The sequence below is a fragment of the Mirounga leonina genome, unplaced genomic scaffold, assembly GCF_011800145.1.
Source record: "Mirounga leonina isolate KUSES-001 unplaced genomic scaffold, KU_Mleo_1.0 Mir_126, whole genome shotgun sequence".
NCBI lineage: Eukaryota > Metazoa > Chordata > Mammalia > Carnivora > Phocidae > Mirounga > Mirounga leonina.
In genome coordinates, this window is record NW_023270314.1 from 34108627 (window position 1) to 34120815 (window position 12189).

At 37.0% G+C, this 12189-nt stretch overlaps 1 protein-coding gene across 12 annotated transcripts in view; it reads right to left on the reverse strand.

Moving 5' to 3' along the window:
• Positions 1-12189, reverse strand: part of PPHLN1 (periphilin 1) — a 157187-nt gene that overhangs the window by 122326 nt on the left and 22672 nt on the right. For all 12 annotated transcript variants that reach the window (XR_004678780.1, XR_004678779.1, XM_035002855.1 and 9 more), the window contains one exon: positions 10479-10540. Coding sequence is in view for 10 of the 12 variants with exons in the window: in XM_035002855.1 (XP_034858746.1) it covers positions 10479-10540 (62 nt within the window). In the remaining 2 variants the exon portion in view is untranslated. The remainder of the gene's footprint in view (positions 1-10478; positions 10541-12189) is intronic.

A 12189-nucleotide genomic window follows, 5' to 3' on the forward strand; every position in this document is an offset into this window, starting at 1 on the left:
TTGCTAACATAATAAAACTATATATATATATATATTTTTTTTTTAAAGATTTTATTTATTTATTTGACAGAGAGAGAGATAGCGAGAGCAGGAACACAAGCAGGGGGAATGGGAGAGGGAGAAGCAGGCTTCCTTCTGAGCAGGGAGCCCGATGTGGGGCTCGATCCCAGGACCCCGGGATCATGACCTGAGCCGAAGGCAGACACTTAACGACTGAGCCACCCAGGAGCCCAATAAAACTATATTTTTAAAACTATTTATTCAGACTTCTTTGTTATAATTTAATTCACAATTCCCTAGGTCACATATATGCATCCATTAATACCTCTATACATCATGCTTTATACAGCTTTGCTCACGTTCCTCCTTTTGCAGGAATATGTTCACTATTACCCTTCTTCTGGTCAACCCTTATTTCTCCTTCAAGTTTTGTTCATGTTATCTGCTCCTACAGGAAATCTTCAATAAACCCCCCCAGAACAGGGTAAATGCTTCCATCTTCCTACAGCATTTTATGCAACTTCAGCATGTATCATATTAGGCTATCTTCTTGTGCATCTACTTCACTCACTAGACGCTAAGCTAGTGATATAAGCACAGTAGCCTATACAAAGTAAACACTCAATAAACATTTGTACCACTGAACTAATAAACCAAAGATGTTTTATAGTATTTTTCTCTGTCAAATAGTATATCACCTAAGAAGATAAAAAATCACTATAATAAAATTCAAAATTAAACCTTTGCTTTAGGGGCACCTGGGTGGCTCAGTCGGTTAGGCAACTGCCTTCAGCTCAGGTCATGATCCCAGGGTCCAGGGATTGAGCCCCATATCGGGCTCCCTGCTCGGCAGGGGGCCTGCTTCTCCCTCTCCCTGCCACTCTGCCTACTTGTGCTCTCTCTGTGTGTGTCAAATAAATAAATAAAATCTTCAAACAAACAAACAAACAAAAAAACCTTTGCTTTAGGGATGCCTGGGTGGCTCAGTCGGTTAAGCAGCTGCCTTCTGCTCAGGTCGTGGTCCCGGGGTCCTGGGATCAAGCCCCACGTCCAACTCCCTGTTTGGTGGGGAGTCTGCTACTCCCTCTGTCCCTTCTCCTGCTCATCCTCTCTCTAGCTCTCGCTTGTGCTCTCTCTCAAATAAATGAATAAAATCTTTAAAATAAAAAACCTTTGCATAAAAAAAATCGATAGATATAAAAATACTAAATTACTTAATCGAAACTTTCCATATGCGAATACAGAAAAAAAAACCCTCAGCATTTAAAAATAAAGTATGCTGACCATGTAGTGATACTCTTGTTCTATATTTCTAAATACTATTTAATACTCTACATCAGTTCCACCCTAAAGTTTATTCTAAGACCTCATAAGTACAGGGAAAAAATGACTGTTAAAAACCACCTCATTCAGTCTAAATTAATAACCCTTGGTAAAGTATGACATGTTCCTTGAATACAAAATGAAGTAGATCCTAATATATTCTGAATTTTATCTACAAGTGTGTTTTGAACAAAGAGATAATAAGATCACTGTATATACAGAACCAAGATGAACAGATGATGATATGCTTGAAATGTGGATAAATTATCAGGTATGTGGCTCTATTAAAGAAAAAAGTGACAACTTTCAGAGGGAGGGTGGGAGTGTGGGAGGAGACAGACAACAATACATTCGGGATGCCTCAGTGGCTCAGTCAGTTAAGCGTCTGCCTTCGGCGCAGGTCATGATCCTGGGGTCCTGGGATTGAGTCCCACATCAGGCTTCCAGCTCAGCGGAGCCTGCTTCTCCTGCTTTTCCCTCTGCCTGCCGCTTCCCCTGCTTGTGCCCTCTCTCTCTAACAAATAAATAAAACCTTAAAAAAAAAAAAAAAGAAAACAATACATTCATTTTTCCTCTGTTAGCTGTTATTTAATCCAGTTGCTTCCAATGACTCCATACTTATTTGATATGAACCACTAATATATATATATGTTGGGTTTACAAAATACATAAGGTGCTATAGTATGAAACACATAAAACAGAAAGTGAAAAAGATTAGGTAAATTATAACCCAAAAGTTCCACAGCTAGTAACAGATCTGTGGAAGATGGTGTGAAGCAGGTGGCCCAGTAGCAGCCAGTGATGGCAATCTGCAGAAGTAAAGTGCTGGACAGAGCAAGAAGGAAGACCCAAGGGGTCAGAAGACTAACTACATAAAGAATGTGAGCAAAAATACTGAGGATACTGGTTTCAAGTCTGGGATCAGATTTTTATCCTAGTGACAAGCTAATAAGTTAGACTGTTACTGTTTCATGGATACTGGTAGAAGACACAAGACTCCTGAGACAAAGGATTTTATATAGCAAGCAACATAGCATTGGCTTGTCTGCACAAGCCTGGTTCCAAGTCCCACAGAAATGATGTGATATAGGCCAAGATCGATGCTACACACATAGTGGGTTCACAACTAAGGAAAACGTGGGGAAGCCACTATTTTTACACCAAGCAATAAGCAAGCCTGCTATTTGAAATAGAGGAAGAACTACCTTATCTTTCAAGAATGCTCACTACAAACTCCACTCTGAGAAATAACATGGATAAAAAGTGGTCAGGGCCTTGCATTCTTAGCATATCTTGGCAAGATGTGTAGGAGTGCCAGAGACCCATGGAGGACTGTCTCTTCCAACAACTGGGAGCCAGTTTTTTTGCTGACAAAAGAGGGGGTAAAATATGGTATGGAAAAGAGGAAAGGATACTGCCACAAACTCATGGTCTTCAATATATGTAAATAATGTGTAAAAATAAACACAGATGTAAAAGAGAGAGAGTGTGTGTGTGTGTACACCAGTGTCCAGATCTTGGACTTTCCACTAATAAAGAATCTGTGCTCCTTGGAGAAATAGCTTAGACTTTAGGCCGGAGGCAGGAAAAAACATAAGAATAACCTGGGAAATCCTGCATCCGAAGGTAAGAAAGTGATCAAAGAATGATGTGGACAAGTTATAACAAAACAACACTGATTTAGCAATGGATTCTTAGATATGACACCAAAAACATTAGCAACAGAAGAAAAAAATAGAGAAACTGGACTTTATTAAAATTAAAATGTTGAACACTGAAGAACATTATCGAAAGAACAGAATATGTGCAAGCCATATATCTGATAAGGATTTAATATCCAGAATATATAAAGAACTCCTAAAACTCAACAAAAAGACAACCTCATTTTAAGATGGACCAAAAAAAATGAACAGATAATTCTTCAAAGAAGATATACAAATGACCAATAAGCACATGAAATGTTGCTCATCACTAACCGTTAGGGAAATGTAAATCAAAACCATAATGAGATACCACTTCACACTTACCAAGATGACAATAATAACAACAGAAAGGATAAGAATAAAATTAAGGTCATATGTCAATTATACCTCAAAAAAAAAAAAGATCCACATAAAGCCTCTGGAAACAACAAAAACAATAAAAAAGGTAAGGACAACAAGTTGATTATACCTCAAAAAAATTCACACAAAGCCTCCAGAAAAGCCTCTAACATTATAAAACATACCCATATTAATACGAGTTATCAGAGTACAGTAAATGAATTGCCACAAATGAACAACCTCTCCAGAGTCAAGTAGATGGCACAAGGTGATTTACACCTATCACATGAGATAAATAAATGATGGAAAAGATCACAGGAAACGCTGGAACTGTTAATATGTACAGGGCTCCACTGAAAATCTTCATAAAACCATTTAAAAGAAAATACAGGGAGTATTTAAATGAAAAGAGTTACTGCATGCACTGAATTTCCAAAGTAGCATTCATTTTCATACACACATAATAGATTTAGCTAAAATTAGCTCACATTCCTATTTTTTTTAAAAGGTCTTAAAGGAATATAAGTTTCAACAAGATTTCCTTGAGCTGCAGTTTAGCACTGAGTTTCCAAGATGCCTGAGTTTCTAGGGAAGACCCTTCCCCTCCATTATTCACCCAAGCATCATCTCAAATTCTCCACCTGCCCTCCCTTCACCTCAGGTCTTAAAGAGGAAACATATAAGAGCTGTGCCACACTAGCCCTCTAGCTGCTGTCTGCTGCCTCTTACTTTGCTCTACATATTCTATGCAAGCTGATGTCATTCCTAAAGTAAGAGTCATCCCCTCCTGCCTGTAAAGCACCCAAAGCCCAATTCAAAGATCACTTTTATAAAAATCATTCCTCCAAATTCATCTCCAGGCCTGACTTCTATGCAATTTTATTCCCTCTCTCTGTCTGCCAGACTCCAGCAACTCAGATGTCCACTAGCACCTGTGCTTCGGCCAAAATGGCCTCATCATGCACATACCATGTACTTGCTTGCTATGTCCCAGCCACTTAAGTAGTCTTCCTCTAGCTCTATCCATCTCTTCTGACAGAAATGCTAACTAGCCTTCAGAGTTCAACTCGAATGATCCCTCCCCCTCAGTCTTTCCTCATCATCTTACCATCATTCTTCTGAATTCCTTCCGTGTCAGAACTTACCCCAGTAAGTACAACCCAGCCCATTCTGCTTTGTCTGACAACAAAGAACATAACCTCCTTCTGGTAGCTCTTATTCACTTTCATTCTCACAACACCACGGAGTAGTTTAAAAAATACACAATGAGTAAATGAATCAATCATTTCATTACACAGATAGTGCCTGTGAACATTTTAGGCCATAACTTGCTATATTATATTTACAAAATAACTAGAACCTGAAATGACTGTAATCTAGGTTTTAATTTTTAAAAGCACTTAACAGAACACCCCCACATACACATACGCACACAATAATAAAAGGAATATAACAAGTGGTGGTGAGTATGTGAAGACACTGGGAATCTTGTACACTGGTGAGAATGCAAAATGGTACAGCCGCTACAGAAAACAGTTTGGCGGTTCCTCAAAAAGCTAAACACAGAATTACCATATGACCCAGCAATTCTACTCCTAGGTACGCACCCAAAAGAACTGAGAACAGGGACTCAAAACAGATACTTATTTGTCAGTGTTCACTGCAGCATTCTTCATGATAGCCAAAAGGTAGAAACAACCCAAATATCCAAGAGAAGATAAATGGATAAATAAAATGTGGTAAATATATAAAATGGAATATTATACACCATTAAAAGGAATGACATTCTGTTACCCCATGATGTTGAAAACATCATGCTAAGTCAAAGAAGCCAAACATAAAAGGACAGTATTGTATGATTCCACTTATATGAATACCAAGAACAGGCAAATTCTTAAAGACAAAAAGTAAAATGGTGGTGGGAGTAAGGAGGCATGAGGAATTATTGCTTAACAGGTATAGTTTTTGTTTGGGATGATGAAAAAAAGTTTTGAAAATCGTGTTTATTAGTGTAACCATCTTACCCGACACTGTGAACGTAATTAATGCTAGTGAATTGTGCACTTAAAAATGATTAAAATGGCATATTTTATGTTATACATATGCCTCTACAACAAAGTATTTTTGAAAAAACACAGAAGCTAACTTGTAGGGATTCTCACTGACCAAATTTCAGCATCCTAATAATGATAGCAACAGATTATAACACATTGGAAATAGGAATCCACGAGTCCATACTGATATAAACAAAGTTTTGTTTTTTTTTTCTTAAAGGGGATGGTGGAGAGAAGAGAAAGCTCTTTCTCACAACGGGAAACAGGTAACACTATGCATAATGAATACAGAAAGAACAGTCTAATTACAAAATCACCATTACAAACAATTATATTGATAATTCAGGCAAGAAACACCAATGAATACTAGAACTAGTGGATGAAAATGGGATGAAGAATGGCATACTTGCACAGTTTCAAAGTATCTCCCCAACAAAACACCAATGTCAGGCAAAGGAAGAGGCCAACTTCACAGAGAAGAAATTTTGCAGACCCCATCTTAGTCAAGCGATAAAAGTCAACACCACCAATAAGGGAACAAATCAACAATATGTGCAACATAATAGGATGCAATAAAAAGAATACGGCATCACTTCAGGGATTGTACTGGCACAAATGCATAAATGAAATCGGATCATGAACATCAGACAAACCTAAATTGAGAAAGTCTACAAAATGTTTGCCCTGTGTTCATCTTGCCTAAAACAGTGAGCCACAAAAATCAAGGAATGGACTGAAGAACTGTTCCAGATTAAGGACGTCTACAAAAATATGATCTACGAATTCAGAGTAGATCTTTTTGCCATAAAACACATTATCAGGGCATTGTGGGAGACATTACTAGGGTCTCTAGTTTTTTAAATTATTCTCGCAACTTTTCTATAAATTTAAAAACTGTATCAAATAAAATGTTTTAAATAGTCTATTTTCTTTCCACAATATAAAGAATTATCATGTATACCCCAATAAAAACAAAAACACTAGTTGGCATGGTTTTCCTAAATACTCAGAACCTTATTCGCTTACCAATATATACAAGTATTCTCTGCATGGGTTACAATGCAATGATTTTTTCCCTCTAAAACAAAGTTATTTTCTATTCACAAAGTCTTCAGTGAGATCATATAACAGGGAACAAACTACAGCCAGAAAGATGCTAGCCTGGAAAAGCATTAGCTTCTGTGATAACCTAATACCTGAAATGTCACTGAGGACACCCAGACATCAAGTGTAGGTACAGAAGATGTGGAAGAAGCCCCTTCTATACCACTACCATTTCATTTTTCTTCATAAAAAATGTTTTGTTTTTTATCTGTTTATGATCCACAATTCATACTAAAATGTAGGCTAATGAGAGCAGAACCTTTTTATCCCCAGATGCTAGAATACCGGACATGTACCAGTCACCCAATAAATATTTATCAAATGAATCAATATACCATATAGAATGAACGCTATACCAAAAAATATCAAACAGAGTATGAGTACAGACAATACTCTCTGATCACAGAATAACTAAAATATACTATGTTGGAATCAGTATAAAATTGCTATCTATCAGGGGCGCCTGGGTGGCTCAGCCAGTTGAATGTCTGACTCTTGACCTCAGGGTCATGAGTTCGAGCCCCACGGTGGGCTCCACACTGGGTATGGAGCCTACTTAAAAAATAAAAAGTTGCTATCTCTAAGAATCTATGGGATACAGTTATAGCAATTCTTAAAAGAAATTTCAAAACTCTACTTATATTCATAAATAAGATGGAAAGAAATATAAATATCCAAATTAAAATGTTAGATTTTTTTCAAAAATGGAAACATAAGTGTTACAAGCCTTTTAGAAGACAAACTGAAAACATCTATTAAACTGTAAGATATGTATGTCCTGTGACCCAGAAATTCCACTTTTGGCAATCTATCTCATAGAAACTAAAGTACTGTTTCATAATGACATCATATACTCAGACTTATTACACCGTTTTGTACTAGAAACAGAGTGAATATTCATCAATAGGTGAACAGCTAAATTATTTGGTATATCCACATGATGGAATGTAACTTAGCCATAAAAAGATTCAAGTAAAAGTTAAACCAAGTAACCTGGAGGGATTTCCACAAGCCACTGAATGAGAAAAGCAACTTACAGTATAATATCTCATTAACAACAAATACCCCAAATGTTTATGAATATAGAGAAAAATATAGTAGAACGTACACCCAGCTGTTAACATGAATGTGGGAAACAGGGAGTCCCATATGATTTTATTCCATTTATGTAAAATTATATACACACACAGGAAAATAATAAAGTGCTAAAAAAAGATAGGGAGAATAAAGATAGAAACAAACTATTATTTTAAAAATTGAAATAAATTAAAATCAATCTGAGAACTAACTGTTCCTTTGGAGTGAATATAAACCACTGGCTAATCTAATCAAGAGTTTTCTTACACTTTTGCATTTCATATTTAGGTCTTTATTATACCAGATATTTTGATACACCAGGTCACTTTTTTTTCCTCAAATGGATAGCCATTTATTCCAGCACTATTTACTGAGAAGTTCATTCTTTCCCCCATTTGATTTGTAGTGCCACTGTTGCTATATCCCAAACTCCTGGGTATATCTAGGTTTGTTTCTAGACTCCCTCTTTCACTGTTTACATTACTATAGCTTGATAAGTTTTGATAGACAGTATACTGAGTCACTCATTCACATCTTTTTCAAGGCTACTTTTGCCATTTGGCCCTTTACTCCTTCATCGTAATTTTAGAAACAGCTTGTCAACTTCCATAGAGAAAAATCCTAGAATTTAGACTGGAACCAAACTGAATGAACATCTGAATTTGAGAATTGATATCTTCATGATACTGTCTCTTCCCAGCCAAGGATGTCATATATATGTTGCTCTTCTACTCAGGTCTTTTTAAATGTCCCTTAGAAATGACTTGCAATTTCATCTACGTAACTCTCAACACACTTTAGATTTCTTCCCATTACTCCTTATAGTTTTTATGCTATAGAAAATATTTTTAAATTACATTTTCTAACTTATGCTAACAGCTAATTTCATTATACTAAACTTTTATTTTTTTTTATTAAAACCTTTTTATTTTTATTAGAACTAAACAGTTCTAATAAGTCTACAGACTCTCTTGGATTTTCTACATAATTTATCATCTGTAAATAGCTTTCTTTCATTCTATCCCTTACTACTTTATTTTTCTTGTCTTACTGTGGAGGCTGAGACCTCCATTACCAGGATGAATAGAAGCAGTGATAACAGGCATCTTTGCTTTGTTCTGATTTTAAAGCAAATGCTTCTAACTCTACCATTCAGTATAGCAAATACCCATTTATCAGATAAAGGAAATTCTCTTCTATTCCTAGCTGTCTAAAACTTACTGTGTTATGTTTAACACAGTAATTATATTTTATTAAAGTATTTTTCAGCATCTCTTTTCTCTATTACTTCTTTTGGGAAGGCAGTCCTCCATGAGTGCATCCCTGCACATCCCTGCTGTGTACTCCAAACTGTAAGACCTTGCCAACCACTGACGTTGAACAGTTTCTGTAGCTGGTCATAGAGACAATTAAATAGGTCAAGGTGACCACAGCATAACTACTGTGTGACTGCTCACTCTTAATGAAAGAAGGACTGGCCTGCTTGCTTCCTGCTTACTACAAAAAAGTAGCAAGCTCTTGACCCTGTGTTCTTGAGCTGCAGTGCATCCTACTGTATGCCCAGCCACCATCTCTGCCCACCACATCACCCTATGGGACTTGGGGGCAGGGAACGGGCACTACCATGCTGATGTCCCTGATGACTGAGGTGCTGTGAGTAATCAGCTGCCTTGCTCTGATTCACTGAATCCTACTGTCTACTTCTGGCACCTAGAGAGTTGTAGCAGTTGACTACTTTCCCTTGTATATAGGTTATTCTCTGAGAGTTGTAAGAAATCTTTTCTTTAGAGGGGGAGGGCAGTGGTAGAGGGAGAGGGGAAAAGAAAGAATCCCAAGCAGACTCCCCACTGAGCACAGAGCCTGATTTTCCATGAGGCTCAATATCACGACCCTGAGATCATGACCCTGAGATCATGACCTGAGCCAAAATCAAGAGTCAGATGCTTAACTGACTGAGCCACCACCTAGGCGCCCCCATAGGAAATCTTTAGAAAGCTCCTTTATAACTTCTACTACTTCCTTTGTAAAGTCATTAAACAAACAAACAAACAAACAAACAAAAAAACAAACAAACAAACTTGAGGGGTGCCTGGATGGTTCAGATCATGATCCCAAGGTTCTGGGATCAAGCCCTGCATCGGGCTCCCTGCTCAGCGGGGAGTCTGCTTCTCTCTCTCCCTCTGCCCCTCAAACCCTCCCCTGCGCTTGTTCGCTCTATTAAATAACCTAAAAAATAAAAATAAAACAAACTTGATTAAATCTGTCCATCTTTTTTTTTCCCCCTAACTATTCTATCAGATGTCTCTATAAGTAACCAAGGCTAGCAACGACTGAAGTTCTTCCAAAATATGTTAATTAAGAGACACTCTGTGGGGCACCTGGGTGGCTCAGTTGGTTAAGCGACTGCCTTCGGCTCAGGTCATGATCCTGGAGTCCCGGGATCGAGTCCCGCATCAGGCTCCCTGCTCGGCGAAGAGCCTGCTTCTCCCTCTAACCCTCCCCCCTCTCATATAAATAAATCTTTAAAAAAAAAAAAAAAGAGACACTCTGTAATGACTCAAATATTCTGAAGGGGGGAAAAAGCCTTAACCTAATTAAGCAGATACCTTATAATCCACATTACACATTAGGAATAATTTAATAATTAATTTGATGAGAATATACCAAACATTATTTTTTTATTATCAGTTTTCAAAATGCCAATAGATACAGAATGCTATTAGTGCTGTTATATTACGGTCATAAAAATGTTTGTTGCTCTCAAAATTATAAATCCTAATAAATATTTCATCTACGAGCCTTGAGATTAGATTTCAACAGCAGACATCTCAGTGAATCAAGTATCAAAGTAGTTATGGTACTATGTTTATCATTTTACCTGTACTCAGGCTGTCGACTGGCAGAATGATCATCTCTTGTCCACCTATAGCCAGATTCATCCTGTAAAATAAAAAAGTTCTTTAGATATTTGTTTACATTATTTTGGTCAAGTAGGATATATCAGTACTACTGGAAACATCTCTAAGACCAAAATAATATGAGGACAAAAACACCTTTCTAAATTTCTCTGAGCTTCAAAGGCATAAAAAAGGGGGAAAAAGGATATAGCAAATCATCCATTTCAACAAGTAATTTAGTAGACCGAGAACCTGTGGTACGATTTAGCTCTATGAAAATGCTTAAGGTATTTCTTTGGTAGGCCCTAACAGCCTTATTGCCAAAAACATGCCAACATCACAACAGCTAAGGACCATTACAAGAACAAAGGCCCAATTTAAATTTAATCAAGCATACATTTCTCGACCTTTCATTTTATTTTCCTTCTGTCAAGTTCTAGCACCAGTTTTCAAATTCAAGCCCAATGAAGAATTTACTTTCCCTGGGGTGCCTGGTTGGCTCAGTCGTTAAGCATTTGCCTTCAGCTCAGGTCATAATTCCAGGGTCCTGGGATCAAGCCCCACATCGGGCTCCCTGCTCTGAGGGAAGCCTGCTTCTCCCTCTCCCACTCCCCCTGCTTGTATTCCCTCTCTTGCTGTGTCTCTCCCCGTCAAATAAATAAATAAAATCTTAAAAAAAAAAAATTTACTTTCCCACTTTTTTTGTTCAAGTTTTCTTTTCTCATCTTGATTCTCATTAAAATCTATAATTGGAAACAATATAATAAGAAGCTATCACCTGGGCGCCTGGGTGGCTCAGTTGGTTGAGCGACTGCCTTCGGCTCAGGTCATGATCCTGGAGTCCCGGGATCGAGTCCCGCATCGGGCTCCCTGCTCGGCAGGGAGTCTGCTTCTCCCTCCGACCCTCCCCCCTCTCATGTGCTCTCTCTCTCTCAGTCTCTCTCTCTCAAATAAATAAATAAATAAATCTTTAAAAAAAAAAAAAAAAAAAAGAAGCTATCACCTCCCGAAAAGCTATATTAGAGCAAGATGTGACACTAAGTTTAAAATTAATGGAAAAAAAGCATATTTTGTCCTCTAAAAGATACATTTGAAAAGGTACATAAAAAAAACCACAGTAACTCATGCCCAATTGTTTTAAAATTATATATAGAATATAGAACAAGAATTAACAATACAATGTTAATTATTCACAATGAGAAATACTAAATCAGGTAAAATAAATACTACCTTCATTTTCCTCTTTAGCATCATATACTCTAACATAAGAGTAATGTATTCATCACTTTCCTCCCCAACAGTAAATATAAACAAACAAAAGAAAAAACTCAACAGCTATAAGATATTAGATCAAATAAGTAGTTTTCTTTATATAACTGAACTCAAGATAAATTAGTGTCACAGGAGTCCTAAGGATATCAAATGGACTTACTTTGTTTGAAGTGAATATAAAGAGAAAAATGTTGTATAAAGTAAGAATAAACACAACTTGTAACAAAAAACTAATGTTGATGCTACAAGGTTTTAGGGAAGAAATCATATTCATGAGGATTCAAATACAAATTGATCCAATGAATCCAAAATTCCCTATCCACATTAAATGGCCACCTTTGGTTTTCCTAAGAGGGATAACAACTTTATGTAAAGGCCAATATTTTTGTTCCTCAGACTACCTGGAATAATAGCTCCGAA